The 20,384-nt window shown below is 42.2% G+C and overlaps 1 protein-coding gene across 2 annotated transcripts in view; it reads right to left on the reverse strand.

Annotated features, from left to right (window-relative positions):
* The window catches only part of LOC129822733 (nuclear receptor-binding protein 2-like), a 92,353-nt gene that overhangs the window by 32,322 nt on the left and 39,647 nt on the right, over positions 1–20,384 (reverse strand). For both annotated transcript variants that reach the window (XM_055881082.1, XM_055881083.1), the window contains 2 exons: positions 3,183–3,305; positions 1,106–1,207 (listed from right to left, as the gene is read on the reverse strand). In XM_055881082.1, coding sequence (XP_055737057.1) covers positions 1,106–1,207; positions 3,183–3,305 — 225 coding nt within the window. The remainder of the gene's footprint in view (positions 1–1,105; positions 1,208–3,182; positions 3,306–20,384) is intronic.

Raw genomic sequence — 20,384 nt, forward strand, 5'->3', positions numbered from 1 at the left:
ACCAGGAGATGAAGGGAGAGAAACATTTCCCGAGAGTGAGTGAGAATGATCTATTATGAAAAAATATATAAACGCAACATGCAACAATTTCAAAGATTTTACTGAGTTAGAAGGAAATCAGTCAATTTAGAAGGAAATCAGTCAATTTAAATAAATTCATTAGGCCCTAATCTATGGATTTTACATGACTGGGCAGGGGCGCAACCATGGCTGGACCTGGGAGGGCATAGGCCCCCTCACTTGGGAGCCATGCCCACCCACTGGGGAGCCAGGCCCAGCCAATCAGAATTAGTTTTTCCCCACAAAAGGGCTTTATTACAGACAGAAATGCTCCTCAGCACCCCCCTTCCCCGCCTCAGATGATCCCGCAGATGAAGAAGCCGGATGTGGAGGTCCTGGGCTGGCGTGGTCACACGTGGTCTGCGGTTGTGAGGCCGGTTGGACGTACTGCCAAGTTCACTAAAAACAACATTGGAGGCGGCTTATGGTACAGAAATTAACATTAAATTATCTGGCAACAGCTCTGGTGGATATTCCTGCAGTCAGCATGCCAATTGCAAGCTCCATCAAAACTGTGTTGTATGACAAAACTGCACATTTTAGAGTGGCCTTTTATTGTCCCCAGTGTAACAGTATAGTTTCCGTCCCTCTCCTCGCCCCTACCCGGGCTCGAACCAGGGACCTTCTGCACACATCGACAACAGCCACCCTCGAAGCATCGTTATCATCGCTCCAGAGCAAGGGAAACAACTACTTCAAGGTCTCAGAGCAAGTGACATCGCAGATTGAAACGCTATTAGCGCGCACCCCGCTAACTAGCTAGCCATTTCACACCAGTTACACCAGCACAAGATGCACCTGTGTAATGATCATGCTTAATCAGCTTCTTGATATGCCACACCGGTCAGGTGGATGGATTATCTTGGAAAATGAGAAATCCTCACTAACAGGGATGTAAACACATTTATGCACAACATTTGAGAGAAATAAGCTTTTTGTGAGTATGGAACATTTCTGGGATATTTTATTTCAGCACATGAAACATGGGACCAACACTTTTATATGTTGCGTTTATGTTTTTGTTTAGTATAGATAGCAGACATACCCGAGCTTGACTCTCTCTCATGTCCAGCCAGTACTTATGGAACTTCACTATATTTGGGTGCTCAACCTGCATCAGGTTATCAAACATCTCCTTTATCTTTTCCTGAAAAACAGATGGGGTGGGGAGAGGTTTGAGTACATACAGTACCAGTCAAAAGTTTGGACACACCTACTCATTCAAGGGTTTTTCTTTATTTTTACTATTTTCGACATTGTAGAATAATAGTGAAGACATCAAAACTATGAAATAACACATATAGAATCATGTAGTTACCAAAAAAGTGTTAAACAAATGTGCCTTTATGACAGCTTTGCACACTTGGCATTCTCTCAACCAGCTTCATGAGGTAGTCATCTGGAATGCATTTCAATTAACAGGTGTGCCTTTAAGTTCATTTGCTGAATTTCTTTCCTTAATGCTTTTGAGCCAATCAGTTGTGTTGTGACAAGGTAGGGGTGGTATACAGAAGATAGCCTTACTTGGTAAAAGACCAAGTCCATATTATGACAAGAACAGTTCAAATAAGCAAAGAGAAATGACAGTCCATCATTACTTTAAGACATGAAGGTCAGTCAATATGGAGAATTAACAACTTTTAACAAGGTAGTCGTAAAAACAATCAAGCACTATGATGAAACTGGCTCTCATGAGGACCGCCACAGGAAAGGAAGACCCAGCATTACCTCCTCTCCAGAGGATAAGTTCATTAGAGTTACCAGCCTCAGAAATTGCAGCCCAAATAAATGCTTCAGAGTTCAAGTAACAGACACATTTCAACATCAACTGTTCAGAAGAGACAGCGTGAATCAGGCCTTCATGGCCGAATTGCTGCAAAGAAACCACTACTAAAGGACACCAAAAAGAAGAGACTTACTTGGGCCAAGAAACACAAGAAATGGACATTAGACCGGTGGAAATCTGTCCTTTGGTCTGATGAGTCCAAATTTGAGATTTTTGATTCCAACCGCTGTGTCTTTGTGACGCAGAGTAGGTGAACGGATGACCTTTGCATGTGTGGTTCCCACCGTGAAGCATGGAGGAGGTGTGATGGTGTTGGGGTCCTTTGCTGGTGACACTGTCTGTGATTTATTTAGAATTCAAGGCACACTTAACCAGCATGGCTACCACAGCATTCTGCAGCTATATGTCATCCCATCTGGTTTGCGCTTTGTGGGACTGTCATTTGTTTTTCAACAGTACAATGACCCAACACACCTCCAGGCTGTGTAAGGGCTATTTGACAAAGAAGGAGAGTGATGGAGTGCTGCTTCAGATGACCTGGCCTCCACAATCCCCCGACCTCAACACAATTGAGATGGTTTGGGATGAGTTGGACCACAGTCTGAAGGGAAAGCAGCCAACAAGTGCTCAGCATATGTGCGAACTCCTTCAAAACTGTTGGAAAAGCATTCCAGGTGAAGCTGGTTGAGAGAATGCCAAGAGAATGCAAAGTTGTTGTCAAGGCAAGAGGTGACTACTTTGAAGAATCTCAAATATAAAATATATTTAGATTGATTTAACACTTTCATGGTTACTACATGATTCCGTATGTGTTATTTAATCGTTTTGATGTCTTCACTATTATTCTACAATGTAGAAAATAGTAAAAAATAAAGAAAAAACCCTTGAATAAGTAGGTGTTCAAGCTTTTGACTGGTACTGTATGTACAGTAATAGGTGGTTCGCCAAAATATGCACTTATAAATCATTGACTTCTACTTCCATTGGTGAGCTTTCTCTGGAGAATGAAAGTACATATAATTGAACGAGAGGACGCTGGTGGGAGGAGCTATGGGAGGACGGGCTCATTGTAATGGCTGGAATGAAATAAATGGAACGTTATCAAACACATCGAACCCATGTTTGACTCCGTTCCATTGATTCAGCTATTACAATGAGCTCGTCCTCCCATATCCCCTCCCACCAGCCTCCTCTGAATGGAACATATAGCCATTGACAATAGAAACCCTGTCTGCATCCCAATTGGCACCATATTCCCTGTATAGTGTCCTATGACCCCTGGTCAAAAGTAGTGCACTATATAGGGAATAGGGTGCACAGCTTATGTCTGACGTACCTCCTGTGCCTTGAAGATCTTCCTGTCATTGAAGAGCACCTCATTCCACACCACCTCCACTCCCTCCTCTGTGTCCATGGCCAGTGAAGCACTCTCAACACCTGGGACATTACCTTGACTGATCTACAGGGGGAGACAAACACACACAAGAGATCTCACAAGCGCCGCATATGCCATAACTGAGGAGGAACAAGCATAAATATAGCATGTGTCTTGTTCCAGCCATAACTTACTACATGTAGCCATTATCGTGAATCATTTAGAAGCTTCGGAGCCAGCCATGCTCTATATGGCTGCAAAACGTCACAGGAGATTTAGAATGACCCTGCATGGGGAGGATTGCCAGCCGTTTTGCAAAGATATGCATCCCCATTTTAAATCCTGAATGGATACCGGTTTTCATTCATTAAATGGGCAGATATGGATCTTATGTTAACAAAAATTCTATAGCACTGATGTCCCATAACGTCTGACTGCTAAAAACCTGCTGCCCCGACCATCTGTGTCATGATGACGCAGAAAGACAAGGGGAGCGAGGATCAGAGATACTTCCAGAGTGAAGAGATGGATTCATGAAAAGGCGAGACAAGGGGGAGGGGAGATGGAACTGAGAACAAAAGAGAGATTGGGAGAGAGGGGATGAGAGAGAAATTGGGAGTGGGGGTGAGCAATAGGATGTGAGAAAGAAGGACAAAGCCAAATAGAGAGAGAAAGATTTGGGCGAGGGAGCCGACTGCCAGGGGCATGTGGTGCTACCAGACTTATGAGGACACTGAGTCAGGGAAAAGGCCAGACTGACTCCGAGCGGAGCAGCAGCAGCACTGTTTGTCTGTGTTCCAGAGCCTGGCAGAGCAGACAGAGACAGACAAGCCCTGGGCTCCCATTCTTTCTGCCACAGATGAGCAGTGAGTATGCATTAACACAGCACTGATGACTGCTCAGCCCAGAAGACAGCCAGCAAGAGAATAGTCAGTTACACATTGCAGCTCAGAGCTAAGCACACACAAGATAGCTTATCCCAATCCCTTTTTCCCCTGATGTACAGATAACACAAAAGAGGCAAAAGTAAGGCCCACAGTGGTCGAACCTGTTCTTGACAGATACAGGAGGGCTGCCCTTCCTGTCTCTATGGAGTCCAAAAAATGTTGAACAGTACAAAGATCAGCTGTTACCGTGAAACCCTCAGAAAACCTGACGGGTTCAACGCCTACACATCTACTGCAGTATTCAATTGTACGATGCACCCAAACCCATCCCACTTGTTAATACCCGGCAGTCTCTTAATGATCCTGAGCAATAGGATGTTGCTCAGGCAGAGCCAAAGAGAGAGAGAAAGATTTGGGCGAGGGAGTCGACTGCCAGGGGCATGTGGTGCTACCAGACTTATGAGGACACCGAGTCAGGGAAAAGGCCAGACTGACTCTGAACGGAGCAGCAGCAGCACTGTGTCTGTGTTCCAGAGCAGCACTGATCTTTCACACGATATGCTGTGTTATCCCTCATGTAAGATTTACATTAAAAACTTAATAGCATTTACAGAATAGGCATAAGCCATATTTGATCATCACCTCTTCTCAAGCCACCCTGTACAGGAGGAAAATAATCCTGCTGCAGGAGGATTTGAATGGCTGAAGAAATATTTAGAATCGGAAGTGGTGGAAGTGGTGGAAGTGGTGGAAGTGGTGGAAGTGGTGGAAGTGGTGTTTGTATACAATGCAGTACCATACCTAGAAATAAGTTTTGTCCAAATTGGACTTTAGGTACTATATATATTTATTGAATATTACATAAATCCTATAAATTAAAATGGCCAATTTGGGTGCAATCAATTAGCTTAATTTCTCAGAGATCACATTTTATTTCAATAAAATAATCTTGTAGGAATGCACACTTTCTGTTTCTAACAGAAACAATTTCAGAACAATCTTTTTCGTGTGCTTTTTAAGGTGGAATGACTCGGTCTGTGCTCGTCAGCAAAACATGATAGGCTTATAAATGATATAATGATCACACAGGATAATGACAATATAGGCTAGGTCTAACAATATGCCATTTAGCAGTGGGAGGATTTTAACATTAACACATGGGTGTGGCAAAGTGCCAGATTCTTGAAAATAATGACCAAATCATTGTCGTTTGATTAAAGAGACAGGGTTGGCGCGAATGGTGAAATTAGCTGTTCAACAAGCTGTCAATCAACTGAAGGCCCAAATCAGCTCAGCCATGGAAACACAAAAAGTAATCTATCGGGTTTTCACACCATTCATTATGTGACAATGGATAGGCTAACAGGTAGCCTTCAGAATGTATTAGAATATAATAAAAATAACAAGGGGCCTATACCATCGATAGCACTAGATTATCGCCAGCTGATGTCTCGTTAAACCATCAATATGCGCTAAATTCACCCGCACAGCTGATCTCAATAGCAACCATTATTGGTCACCTCATTACCAAATCAAATTTTATTGGTCACATACACATGGTTAGCAGATGTTATTGCGAGTGTAGCGAAATGCTTATGCTTCTAGATCCGACAGCGCATCAGTATCTAACAGGTAATAACAACAACAAAATAATATCTATCAAATTCCACAAAACCTAATACACACAATCTAGTAAAGGAATGGGATAAGAATATATAAGTATAAAATATATGGATGAGCAGTGACAGAGCGGCTAAGATGCAATAGATAGTAAAGAATAGATAGTGAAGGATACAGTATACAGTATATACATATGAGATGAGTAATGTGAGATATGTAAACATTCTTAAAGTGACATTATTAAAGTGACTAGTGTTCCATTTATTAAAGTGGCCAATGATATCAAGTCTGTAGGTAGGCAGCCACCTCTCTGTGCTAGTGGTGGCTGTTTAACAATCTGATGACCCTGAGATAGAAGCTGTTTTTCAATCTCTCTGTCCCAGCTTTGATGCACCTGTACTGACCTCGCCTTCTGGATGGTAGCGGGGTGAACAGGCAGTGGCTCGGGTGGTTATTGTCCTTGATTATTCTTTTTGCCTTCCTGTGACATCGGGTGCTGTAAGTGTCCTGGAGGGCAGGTAGTTTGCCCCCGGTGATGTGTTGTGCAGACCACACCACCCTCTGGAGAGCCTTGTAGTTGTGGGCGGTGCAGTTGCTGTACCAGGCGGTGATACAGCCCGGCAGGATGCTCTCAATTGTGCACCTGTAATGGTTAGTGAGTGTTTTTGGTGACAAGACACATTTTTTCAGCCTCCTGAGGTTGAAGAGGCGCTGTTGCGCCTTCTTCACCACACTGTCTGTGTGCGTGGACCATTTCAGTTTGTCGGTGATGTGTACATCGAGGAACTTTCCACCTTCTCCACTGCTGTCCTGTCGATGTGGATAGGGGGGTGCTCCCTTTGCTGTTTCCTGAAGAACACGATCATCTCTTTTGTTTTGCTGACATTGAGGTAACACCACACTCTGAGGGCCCTCACCTGCTCCCTGTAGGCTGTCTCGTCATTGTTGGTAATCAAGACACTGACACTGTTGTGTCATCTGCAAACTTGATGATTGAGTTGGAGGCGTGCATGGCCATGCAGTCGTGGATGAACAGGGAGTACAGGAGGGGGCTGAGAACGCACCCTTGTGGGGCCGCAGTGTTGAGGTTCATCGGAGTGGAGATGTTGTTTCCTACCGTCACCACCTGGGGGCGGCCCGTCAGGAAGTCCAGGACCCAATTGCACAGGGCGGGGTTCAGACCCAGGGCCTCAAGCTTAATGATGAGTTTGGAGGGTACTATGGTGTTGAATGCTAAGCTGTAGTCAATGAACAGCATTCTTACATGGGTATTCCTCTTGTCCAGATGGGATAGGGCAGTGTGCAGTGTGATGGCGATTGCATCGTCTGTGGACCTATTGGGGCGGTAAGCAAATTGTTGTGGGTCTTGGGTGACAGGTAGGGTGGAGGTGATATGATCCTTGACTAGTCTCTCGAAGCACTTCACAATGACAGAAGTCATTTAGTTCAGTTACCTTAGCTTTCTTGGGAACAGGAACAATGGTGGCCATCTTGAAGCATGATGGGACAGCAGACTGTGATAGGGATTGTTTAATATATACCTCTCCCTAAAAGATGATGTTGGTGTTTTCTTATTTCTGCTTGCAACCAAAGTCTTTTAAGATACCTTCGCCCTCTGTTTGGTATTATCATCGGAACAACTTAGTCCTTTTTGAAAGACTAAGGTTTGACAAGCATTACGTACAATTGAAATAAAGTCTTCCCTTTCTATAGAGTGGTCATAACAGGTTGTAGGCAAAACGCTACAGACGTTTTCGTGAGAAAACCGAGTTTTGTGATGTCTCCATGGTCTGACAAATACCGCTGTAGCTCGGTCACCTTCCGCAGCAGATGGGGAAGGCCGACATTGGCAAATGCGGTGGATTGAGACGCAAACCTGATATCTCTAGCTGAAACTGACTGATTTTATAGGGGATTTTTTATTTATGTGTAACTAAAATCAGTCGATTGAGTTATTTGGGCGGGAATCCAACCCACGCATACAGGGTAGGCTTACATGTGCATGCTGAAGGCAGTGGCCCTAACCGCTAGACTATCCCAGGCCACGATTGAACTACATTTTGACAGTTGATTTGTAACCTTCGGTTCGCTAGAAACCTAGGTGTAGCCTACTGTAAGGCTGCATTTCCCGAGAAACTTGACACTTGTATGTTGTAGTGGAGACCAATATCTATCTTGTGTTAGTTATTAAGCTACTGTATAGAAAACAACTGTTGCTGATGTGTTTGGATGCATTTCAGATACATTTGAATGCAGTGCAGCAGATTTATTCATTTTCTGTCCGTCTGCTGCTTTAGCGTTTGACCGAGTAAGAGAGGGAGGGTGATTTTGATAGCTGGCGCTGGTCCAACTGACATCTGTATGTCTTCAATGAAAGTGTTAGAGTTCATTTGAAAGAGGGAATCTGAGATAAAACATTATGTCTAAACAGTGATGTGATGCTATTTCATTTTGGGTGTCTACCATATGAAAGCTATTACTTAAGTGCTTATAAGCTTTCAAGTTATAATTGAATGTACTATTAATATCTTAAATAGTAATTATGTAGTAGTAGTAGCAGCACAGTAGACATTTTCATAGGCACCTTCACGAAATGCAAGAGCTTACACATACTGTAGTTATAAACGCATTTAAAATGGCCTCTTTCACCACGGTGTTACCACATTGTTAATCAACAAGCCCACACCCAATCCACAGACCCACCCTGCTGTGCCCACTGCCATAAATATACAGCCCAGATGACAGCAGCCTGCCACATTGGCATCCTACCAGGCTGCTTTGGCCCATACTCTGCCCACCTAGCGCTGCCTTCTACCCAAGGTGCGTAGGCGATTGGCATTGGCACATAATGACTTGAGGCCTTACGTGAGGTCGCAACACAGTGTTGACCGCACAAGATGCTTTTAATATAACTGTTATGTCTGTAGAGAAAACCAATATCTGGGGTATATACGGTATATCCATTTCATAGTTAAAATGTTCTTGTAAACACTGTTGGCTTTATCTATTACACAAGTCAACCTGCAACCTGTGGTTCCAATACTCTCCAACTTGAAGTACGGAGAGCCCTAGTCTAGAGGGGCTGTAAGGAGATTACATTATAAATAAGAGTGAAGTAAGAACACAATGCTCTGACATAGTGGCACTAAATGGGGCGGCTGGCTGGCTGGGGATTCCATGGTCTTTGAGCTACTGTAAAGCATGTCTACTGGGGCTACACAGGGAATCATGTTTGGATGCTGTTGTTTATTTTCCCTCTGTGTTACGAAACAGCCCCCTGTGCTTGAGTATGCTCCCTGGGTGTGTTTATTGGGGCGGTGGAGTTTGGTGCTCAGTCATGGTAGGGTGAAAATAGTAAACAGGCTGTGATTGGTTGCTGAAGGGAGGTGGGTTAAGGTTGGGGAAAATGTTGTTGGGTTCAGGTAAAAAAAAAAAACACAAACATTGATGTTGATGTTTTGGTGTTAAAAAAAAAGATGATCAGATAATGCAGGTCATTTCAGTGAATCTGTCTGGAAGGCTTTCTGTTGTTTGGAAAGTATTTAGTCCGATAGATCCACAGTAACAGAATGACACGGAGACTATGATTTTTCACTTTATAAGTATGTCAAACAAAAAACATTGATTGCAAAGTTAAACAAACCATACAACTCTGTGCACAATGACTACTTTAAAAATGTCCACAGACAACTTTTGTCGGTTACGACACCAAACTGCAGTCAGGCCAAGACCCTGGTGAGGACAACAACACGCAGATGTGCTTCCTTGAGACGGTTTCTGACAGTTTGTGCAGAAATGATTTGGTTGTGCAAACCAACAGTTTCATCAGCTGTCCGGATGGCTGGTCTCAGACGATCCCGCAAGTGAAGCAGGATGTGGAGGTCCTCAGCTGGCGTGGTCTGCTGTTGTGAGGCTGGACGTACTGCCAAATTCTCTAATATGACGTGGAAGGCAGCTTACTGTATAGAAATTGTCACGTTCTGACCTTTATTTCCTTTGTTTTGTCTTTATTTAGTATGGTCAGGGCGTGAGTTGGGGTGGGCAGTCTATGTTTATATTTCTATGTTTTCCTATTTCTGTGTTTGGCCTGATATGGTTCTCAATCAGAGGCAGGTGTTTTGTGTTGTCTCTGATTGGGAACCATATTTAGGTAGCCTGTTTTGTGTTGGGTTTTGTGGGTGGTTGTTTTCAGTCTTTGTGTGTCTGCACCAGATAGAACTGTTTCGGTTGTTACATTTGTTGTTTTTGTATTTGAGCGTTCACCTTTATTAAATTAAGATGAACAATTACCACGCTGCGCATTGGTCCTCTGATCCTTCTAAATTATCCTCCTCGGACGAGGAGGAAGACGACAGCCGTTACAGAAATGAACATTCAATTCTCTGGCAACAGTGCTGGTGGACATTCCTGCAGTCAGCATGCCAAATGCACGCTCCCTCAATACCATTCCTATGGTAGCCAATTCAGTTGCAATCATTCTGTTACAGATTTTTGGGTCATTCTGTTACTGATTTGGTAACGTGTTTTAATCACTTAATATATCATAAACCAAATTGTTATCAGTAAAACACTATAACTAATTGGTAGGTCTACCTTGTAACTTCTGTGAACTTTCATTAACCTTCCTCCTCATGAGGGATTTAAATTTGAAAATATGTGGGGTTTTGGTAACAGAATGACACTAGGCATTATTTCTTAACTTACAGAAGGCAAATAATTATGTTGATATTAGTTGGCAGGGGTCTTTACTTCTAGCATTATAGTGTTTTTAACAATTTCTAATACCTTTTGTAACGGCTTTCATATTCGTCCTCCTCCTTGGACGAGGAGAGGCGAGACGGATCGGACCAATACGCAGAGTGGTTAGTGTTCATAATGATTTAATATAACGAAAACTGAACACTGAATTACAAAACAAATAAACGAAGTGCAGAAACCTATACAGTACCGTGTGGTGAAACACACAAACACGTAAACAAACACCCACAAAACACAAGTGAAACCCAGTCTGCCTAAGTATGATTCTCAATCAGGGACAACGATTGACAGCTGCCTCTGATTGAGAATCATACCAGGCCGAACACAAAAATCCCAACATAGAAAATCAACCATAGACAAACCCACCCAACTCACGCCCTGACCAACTAAAATAAATACAAGACAAAGGAAAACAGGTCAGGAACGTGACACCTTTTTAAGACTTTTTCTGGTAAATGTTTTCTAAGCCTTTTTCCGTCTTTTTGACCAGAAATCAAAACCTTTGTTTATTACAAATTTTTGGGATGAAAAATGGTAGAATCATTTATATATGCTGTCATTTCTCACAAATATAGACCCGTAGCTTACATTTGACACCAAATTTGATATGCTCTTATGAACTTCACATGTTAATGCTCATCGGGCTTTTTACGTGGAAAATACCCATATTCAAAATGCTTGTTTATTTATATTTTTTTGTCATTTAGGAAACTTATCCAGAGCGACTTACAGGTACAATTAGGGTTAAGCGCCTTGCTCAAAGGAACATCGACAGACTTTTCACCTAGTCAGCTCTTGGACTTTTCAGTTACTGGCCCAATGCTCTTAACCGCTATGCTACCTGTCACCCTATTTACATTTTTATTTTACCTTTATTTAACCAGGAAGGGCTCATTGAGATTTAAAATCTCTTTTTCAAGAGCGTCCTGGCCAAGATAGTCAGGACCAAGTCATTACAAAAATTACAGACAAACAACATGAAAAACTACAAGTAATCTAGTAAAAACCATAGAATTCACAAGAGTATTTCAAAATCAAAAACAGCAAATTAAAAACATTGAGTAATGAAGTGCCGAGTTGAGGGAGAACAGTGATCTTCACACCAGCAAAAACAAAATAGTTTGCACTACACAACAAGGAAATGACTCAACCATAAATAAATAGGTTATTAGTAGGTTAAAATGTACTAGTCAGACAAACGACTTGACATGCTGCCATCCTGCCATCTTGGACATTCACTGTACCAGTCCATTTCCTAATACTAATAAACAAGTAAACTGGTCAGATACGAATATTACTCAAAGCAATCTCAAATGTATGTCAAACAAATGTAATGATCTATAGCAAGCTGATTAAAAATTATGTTGTTGAATCCATAAGCAGTCAGCCACAGGTAATCCACAGACAGTCAGTCACAATCCTCTGGCCGGGGGCGCAACCTAGGCCACAGGAGGGGGGGGGGGGTGAGAATGGGGTCAAAACTGCATACTAAGCTTTTCACACCAACTCCGGATACACTTATAGTAGGCATAAATAGGCTTGTGGATGTCCATCTCTGGCTCTGCTCCAAACCCTAACTGGAGGAAACCAGGGCACCGGCGCAAATGGCACTCTATAGCCTATAGTGCATACTTTTGACCAGAGCTCTATGGGACCTGGTCAAAAGTAGTGCACTATAAAGGGAATAGTTTGCCATTTGGGAGACAGAACAAATGACTGAAGATCTGATCTCAGGCCTCCCTGGAAATAACCTGATTATAGATATAGAGCCGGGAAAGCCAACACTAGAGACAGCACCACTACACACACCATGAGGATGAATGAAAGCTTAGGGAGAGGTGGAAGGGAGGATGTTATTAAGGCCCTCTACAATGTCACTATCTATGGCCGTGCAGTGGGTGTCTCTGTACTGTACTCACTGTAGCAGAGAACAAATTAAAAAGAGTTCCTTTGTCTGAGGGGGATACAATGTAAGTGTGTGGGTCCTGAGAATAACAAAGGACTCCGTCTCCCCACTACCATATCTCTCTCTCTCTGCCTCCTCCTACACCAATTTTAATACCAGATAACGACTCAGGGTAGGTCTACTCAACTGCTACATTTTGTTACATCAGCATTGTCACGACTTCCGCCGAAGTTGGCCCCCCTGCCTGTTCGGGCGGTGCTCGGCGGTCGTCGTCACCGGCCTACTAGCCGCCACCGATCCCTTTTTCGTTTGTCTGTTTGTTTTGTCTTATTAGTTTCACCTGTGTTTCTGTTGTTTTCGGTTAATGAGCTTCCCTATAATTAGTAGGTAGACCCGCCCTTGTTTTGTCTTATTAGTTTCACCTGTGTTTCTGTTGTTTTCGGTTAATGAGCTTCCCTATATTTAGTAGGTAGACCCGCCCTTGTTTTGTGCAGGATTTGTCTTTATTTTGTTACGTGTGTGCATTGTAGGCTGAGGTGGATTTTCTTTCTTTCACTTGACACCCTGTGGTTTTTGGCTTGTCACGTTGTATGTCCGCGCCCTGTATTGTTGGGCTCATATTTTGTGTGTGCCTTAGTAAAGAGCACTATACCCCAGTGGAACTCTCTCTGCGTCTGATTCCTGCACCCACCTAGTCCCGCGTGACAAGCTTAACATTAAACGGGACGGAGATATTGGCGCTCTGTTCTGTGGTTTACTGGTTTTCAATCTAACAATGGTGATGAAGCAACCCACAATCTAGTGTTATTCTTTGCTTTGACAAATACAAAATCATTTGGATGAATAGAAAATGACCAGCATCCCCATACTGCACATCCCACAACAAACCAAGGAATAACTTGAATTATATTGCTAATTAAACAGTCAAACAATTTCCTAACACTGAATTTGTCATTGGTTATCTCAGTCCCAGACAAATGATATCTTCTCCAAAGTCTTTAACCTGAAGCTCTTCGGAATAATGGCCGATGGGAGATTTGAACAGACTCCTCCTCCTCAAGTTTAATAGCACAGTCATTCTTCGCACTATTTCTTTCCAAAGCTCCGAAATGTTCTGGCTCTTTGAAAGGATTAGCAAGACTTCATCCATAGAGAGACAACCTCTCAAGTTTCACCTGATCATTTTCTTGAGGGCCATGTCAAGGATGGAATGTACGAGAGCAAGGCAGGCTGAAAGATCTTAAGCCCTGAGTCAGTAGACACAAAGCTGTTCCATAACACAGACCTGTACGACACAATACAATCAAAACACAGTGGGAAGCATTGTTGACGTTGCCTTTGCTCCTGAGAGCTCGAGTGGGAAGTGGAGATGGCAAGATTCCTCATCATTTCCCAAACACAAAACAGTCTGGGGATTTGGGAGACGTTGACAGTATAGAGCCACTCAATTCAACCATTTGAAAACACACAACTTCAAATGTGCTTACATCAACAATGGAAATATGAATCTACAGATTTTAACTGTAACAACATGGGCTTTACCAGTCCTACAAAAAGCTCTGAAAAATATTTAAGGTCTTCTGTTCCATGAAAATGTATGGAATACATACCTCTCACAAATACAAATAGTGATGAAGTCATTCTCCTCTACTTTGAGCCAGGAGAGATTGACATGCATATTATTCATATTAGCTCTTTGTGTACATCCAATGAACAGCCATGCTGCCCTGTTCTGAGCCAACTGCAATTTTCACACAAGGTAAGTCCCTCTGTGTGGCACCTGACCACACGACTGAACAGTAGTCCAGGTGCGGCAAAACTAGAGCCTGTAGGACCTGCCTTGTTGATAGTGGTTTTAAGATGGTAGAGCAGGACTTTATTATGGACAGACTTCTCCCCATCTTAGCTACTATTGTATCAATATGTTTTGACCATGATAGTTTACAATCCAGGGTTACTCCAAGCAGTTAAGTCACCTCAACTTGGTAAATTTTCACATGATTTATTACAATATTTAGTTGAGTTTTAGGGTTTAGTGAATGATTTTTCCCAATGCTTTTAAAAAATATTTAGGACTAACTTATTCCTTGCCACCCATTCTGAAACTAGTCATTTCAGTTGCTGTAGTTGTATAGTGTTGAGTCATCCGCATACATAGACACACTGGCTAATGTTTTGTACACTCAGTGTATTTACTGAATATTATCTGAATCCTATGAATAAAAAATGGCATATTTGGGTGCAATCAATTAGCTTAATGTCTCAGAAATCTAATTATATTTCAACAAAATAATTTTTCAGGAATGCTAATCGTATCTGTTTCCAACTACAGAAACGATTTCAGAAGTATCTCAGGTGTCGAAATCCTCTTGTGCTTTTTGAGGAGGAACGACCCTGTTCTTCTAACAACAGGCGGGATTAAACAGCCCAAAAACAATCCAATAACTGAACAGGGGAGACAAAGACTGTGTGTTCTATAGGTTGGTTTTTATAATACTGTAGTGAACGGCGGGGTAGGGAAGCGAACCCGGCATGAAAGGGAAACACCCTACGTATCACGCCAACAGGGTTAAGCCACTTGGTGAGAATTGTCAAGTGGCTCATATAGCGAGGGTTGGTACAGTACTTTAGTGAGGATCAGTACAGTACTTAGTCGGTTTCTTCCAGTCTAGGGGGCGCTGTGTAGCCTGATAAGAGGTCATCCACCTGCTCAATTCATATCAGCATCTCAAAACAAAGAGGTGAAGGGAATTTGTGTGTTTAAAAATGCATTATCCATTAACAATTGTTTGTTGAAAGGATTAAAGGGAGAGCTATATTTCAAACTGATTTCTGAGTTGCTAGGTCAAGCAATATGGAAATTAACTATCTATGCTCAGTTGGGGATGGTTATATAACAAGTTATATTGACAAAGTATAAACTGTTTAATTTTGTAAAGAAATTTGTTAAATAAATCAATAGCCTGGTTATCATTAACTTTACCAAGTTGCAGGACATTTTAGCCCAAAACCTGTCTGCCCCTGCCAGGAGGCTGACACTTGGCCACAAGTGGATCTTCCAGCTAGACAATAACCCCAAGCGCACATCAAAATACACAAAGAAATGGTTAACTGAGAGACTGAAAAACAGCTTCTATCTCAAGGCCAACAGACTGTTAAACAGCCACCACTAACATTGAGTGGCTGCTGCCAACATACTGACTCAACTCCAGCTCACTTTAACAATGGAATTGATGGAAATTGATCAAAAATGTATCACTAGCCACTTCAAACAATGCCACTTAATATAATGTATATGTATATACTGTACTCTATCATCTACTGCATCTTGCCATCTTTATGTAATACATGTATCACTAGCCACTTTAAACTATGCCACTTTTATGTTTACCCTACATTACTCATCTCATATGTATATACTGTACTCGATACCATCTACTGCATCTTGCCTATGCCGTTCTGTACCATCACTCATTCATATATCTTTATGTACATATTCTTTATCCCTTTACACTTGTGTGTATAAAGTAGTAGTTGTGGAATTGTTAGGTTAGATTACTCGTTGGTTATTACTGCATTGTCGGAACTAGAAGCACAAGCATTTCGCTACACTCGCATTAACATCTCCTAACCACGTGTATGTGACAAATACAATTTGATTTGAATTGACCACAATATCAACAATTTGCAATGGCCATCTCAGTCTCCAGACTTGAACCCCACTGAAAACATGTTGCTTGAATTGAAGAGGGCAGTCCATACACACAGGATATCAAAGATCTGGAAAGATTCTGTCTGGAAGAATGGTCAAAGATCCCTCCCAATGTGTTGTCCAATCTCATAAAACATCTTAGAAAAAGGCTCAGTCTCATTATCCTCGCAAGGGTGCTGGAGTAGTAAAAACAGGGGTGCCAATAATCTTGACCCCTATCTTTTTTAGATTTTTTTATTACTTCAGCAATTGTATTATTATAAAATAATATCATTCTTTTGAGCATGGAACATAGCTCAGTATTTGTATTGTTTATTTTATATAGTCTTTTTTGCTCATCTTTACTGAGGGTGCCAATAATTATGGACCTGACTGTATATCAAATGATATACAGCTCGTTTCACACATTCTACAACTTCAATGAGCACGACTCCAATAAGCACATAATTAATACATCATGCATTAGAGATTTATGACGATCAATGTGACTTTCATGCTCTGGGAGGCCAGTTACAACGCAATATTATGGAGATCATGGTCACTGCATACCACTTTTAGCGGTATTTGCCATTCACCACTTAAAGTGATGAACTAGATCCTTCTCCAATGCAGGCAACAACACTAAATCAAATGGGTGTTTATGCCTTCCAAGACCGTAAAAATGATTTCATGAGAGAACCAGAAGCAGGGCCTTTATGATTATTATATTTGGGTGGAAATCAGACACTGCTCTGCAGTTGGAGCCCTTTCAGGCTAAATATATTCATTTGCACCTCGACAATGCTGGCAGCAGCCAATTGCAAGAATAAAATATAAAAATGGCAGGTTTACAAAACAAAGATGAATTGCTCAAAAATGTGGTATTTATGAACAAAAACAGTCAAATTCCAGGAAGAATGATTAGAACTGGGTGAGACTTCTACACGACCCAGTCAGTCGATAGGTCCGGCAGCCAGGCTAATGGGATGAGTGCTTGCTTTGACCTGAATCTGGCACCTGTCCCACTACTTAAAAACATCTGAGATTGACTTGGTTCCCGAAGAGGCTTATTAGAGCCCGGCAAAGTCCACCCATGTATTCAAGTTCTCCATAAAGAGGGGTCATTGCTGCCCACTGGATGATCCAATTCATGTTTGTAAAATCACACATATTGCCTGTTTAAAAAGGCCACTACAGAACCAGAAGAGGAACAACAGGGTCTGAGTCTGTACCCCTTGCAAAACCTCAGAGGTCAAACAAGTTCAGCACTGTGCCAGGAAGAGAAAGTAAGAGGTAACAAAGGGCTGAAAGCCTACAGCTTGGCTTGGCCAGTTTAGCAAAGACAAGTTTGCACTATTTGACACAGTGGCCAGTTACTGTAAGAAGAGCAGCTTGGACAGAGTTTTGGGTGGCGTGCAACAAGTGAATGTTGGTCACATTCAACTGGCATTATCTCACACCCATCTTATCTTTCAAAATAAAGCAAGCACACGCCTAAAATCTGACAATATGTTACAGTCCATTAGAAACATAGAAAATAATGTAAAAGATCTGCACAATATCTGATAAGGGAAGGAATGTGCTCCATTCTTATTCTCTTGTGAAAATAAATGAAAGCGTGCTTGGAGCCAACCATCGATCACATAAAAAAAAACGTTTTCAAGCCAAGCACTCACTCGAATATGTTGCAAGTTTTGTTTAAATGTTCTTTCTCGTGTAGGCGGACTAAATAGAATACACATATCTGAGTGCGTCTAGGAAAGTATTTAACTTAATGAAAAAATCTCTCAGACATAGATTTTTTGTTATATGGTTGTAATTAGTTTAGTAACTTGTGTTGAGCTTATTATGTTGACCCCATGCAGAGAGAGATGGAGAGACAAAGGGAGGGAGACGAGGGAGAGGAGAGAGACAGTTGAGGGAGTGAGTGTGTCCTTTGGCAGTGTAGTGCTTGTGCTCATGATTGATGGGTATCCGTTGTATCCCTTACCCTGGGAGGCAGTGTGATGAAAGGGAAAGGGGATACCTAGTCAGTTGTACAACTGAATGCATTCAACTGAAATGTGTCTTCCGCATTTAACCCAACCCCTCTGAATCAGAGAATGAGTAACACACTGGACTGACAGCTTGGCGTTTGACTGGCTGTTAGGCAACATGTTGACCGAAGACCACTATGACTTCAGATTGTGTGAGAGATGCTTAAAGTGGCCATTATTAAGTTTGCATCATTTTTACATTTACATTTTAGTCATTTAGCAGACGCTCTTATCTAGAGCGACTTACAGGAGCAATTAGGGTTAAGTGCCTTGCTCAAGAGCACAGACAGAATTTTCACACGGGCCCGGGTCGGGGATTCGAACCAGCGACATTTTGGTTACTGGCCCAACGCTCTTAACCGCTAGGCTAACTGACACTATGAAATGCAATGGAAGACAAAGCATGCTCAAAATGCCAAACATCTGCATGTTGGCCGAAGAGCACTATGATGTCAGATTGTGTGACAGAGGACTGTCCATTCAAATTAGCAGAATGAAAAACAAAGCAGGATCAAAGTGTCTGTCCAAGCACGGGACAAGGGATGTACGCTACTACAATCAGTCTTTTATAAATATCCAATGCCAATTTCACTGAGCTGTCCACTAAATGAGCCTACTGCACTAGTAAAGTTATGTCTCACCAGTTCACAGCAGGAGGCCATTCACAGAAGCCAAAGCAAGTTTAATTAATGAACAGTCGGTTGGTGTTGAGTCACATTTTACTCTCTACTCTGGTCCCTGCACGCAAAAGACCTGCTTACTTCTCGCCAGGCTGCAGGAACAAGACACACATTCAAATTAGAAAATGAAAACCTCTTATAATCCCTTGAGCATGGATCACAGGAGTTATTTATATTGAGGCGGTGGTTAGATTTGTGCCGCCATGGCAAAGATTATGGAAAACAATGAGAGAGAGGATGAACTTGGAGGGCGCTAATGGACTAACAGGCAAATAATAAGGTTAGATGTTCATTGTTCATATCCCTGACCTGAAACTCTTCTGTTAGTTTCACATTTGCTTTGATATGTGTTTAGGGTAGGAAACCTACCCTCTTATCAAAATAAGAGGTCAAAAACACCATTGGTTCCTGGGTTACAGTTGCATGGCATCTCTAGCTTTTGGAGAGTCTGGTTTTAGAAAAAACATATTTGAAGCAGGAATGTTATGAATGTGTTGTTGGCCTCGTGGACATTTTTGTTTGGTTTTGGAATGAATGACCCATGACCAACATGATAGATCCTACTGTGAACCAGGAATAGAATATCAAAGCCCCCAAGGTCACTGTGAGAAGGCAGAGTTCATGACCTTGCCCCTTCTTGTAGACCCCTGAATCATCTCATGCTGTTGGTTGGGGAGGGTGATGAACTTTGGGTTCAATAGTGAGACTGCAAGGCTGTTTTTCTTCTGGCTTGTAATGGTTCTGAACGTGTTGCTATGCTTTGAAGCCTCTTGGCTATAAAATGTCACAGTGTATTTCCTCTTCAGTCTATAGCTATCACTGAACACAGCGTATCCTAGGCTGTTTCACCCACCACTGTACCTAACACGCGACGGTGAGCTTCCAACGCAGCGAAGCAGAACAAATTGAGCACGTATCCCCGCGACACCGTGAGTCCTAACCTGAATTCTCAGAGTTTTGAAAGAGGACCTCAGCTGTGAGCTGTTTTTCAAAACCAGAATTCCCATAAACAGTATAGGACCAAATGCCTTACAGGAGTCACTTGTAGACTTGTTTACGTGCTGCTGTGCGGTTTGTTGCTAACGTTTCTTTGCTACCTGCCAACTTTACGTTTTTTACTTTTTATTTACCGTTTTATATTTTTTATTTTTCAACTCGCTCAATTTTTTCATTAAACTTTTTCACCCTGGACGCTTTATCTGGACGTGGTTCTACACGACCTCCACCAGCCGAAGCTAAGTAGTAACATTAACATTATGCCTTCTAATTGCAGTCGCTGTACTCATAATATACAGGAGAACGATCGCCTAATCGTGAGGATAGCTGTGCTGCAAACCCAGCTTCAGACGCAATTGTTAGGCAAGGGTAGGTAAGTGTAGGAAAGGATGAAACAGCATCTGTGCCACCAGTAAGTACAGATAGTAGTATAAATCCCCTCTAACAGTCCCCGCAGCCGGACAATTTTCTCATGGCTTCTGGAAGGAAATGCTGTAGGAATGCTCAACCGGTGTCGCTCATTCAGCTGACAGAAACTTTCAACCGGTTCTCCCCATTATGCAGTGAGTCGGAGTCAGAGTTCGAGTCT

The sequence above is a fragment of the Salvelinus fontinalis genome, chromosome 25 (assembly GCF_029448725.1).
Source record: "Salvelinus fontinalis isolate EN_2023a chromosome 25, ASM2944872v1, whole genome shotgun sequence".
NCBI lineage: Eukaryota > Metazoa > Chordata > Actinopteri > Salmoniformes > Salmonidae > Salvelinus > Salvelinus fontinalis.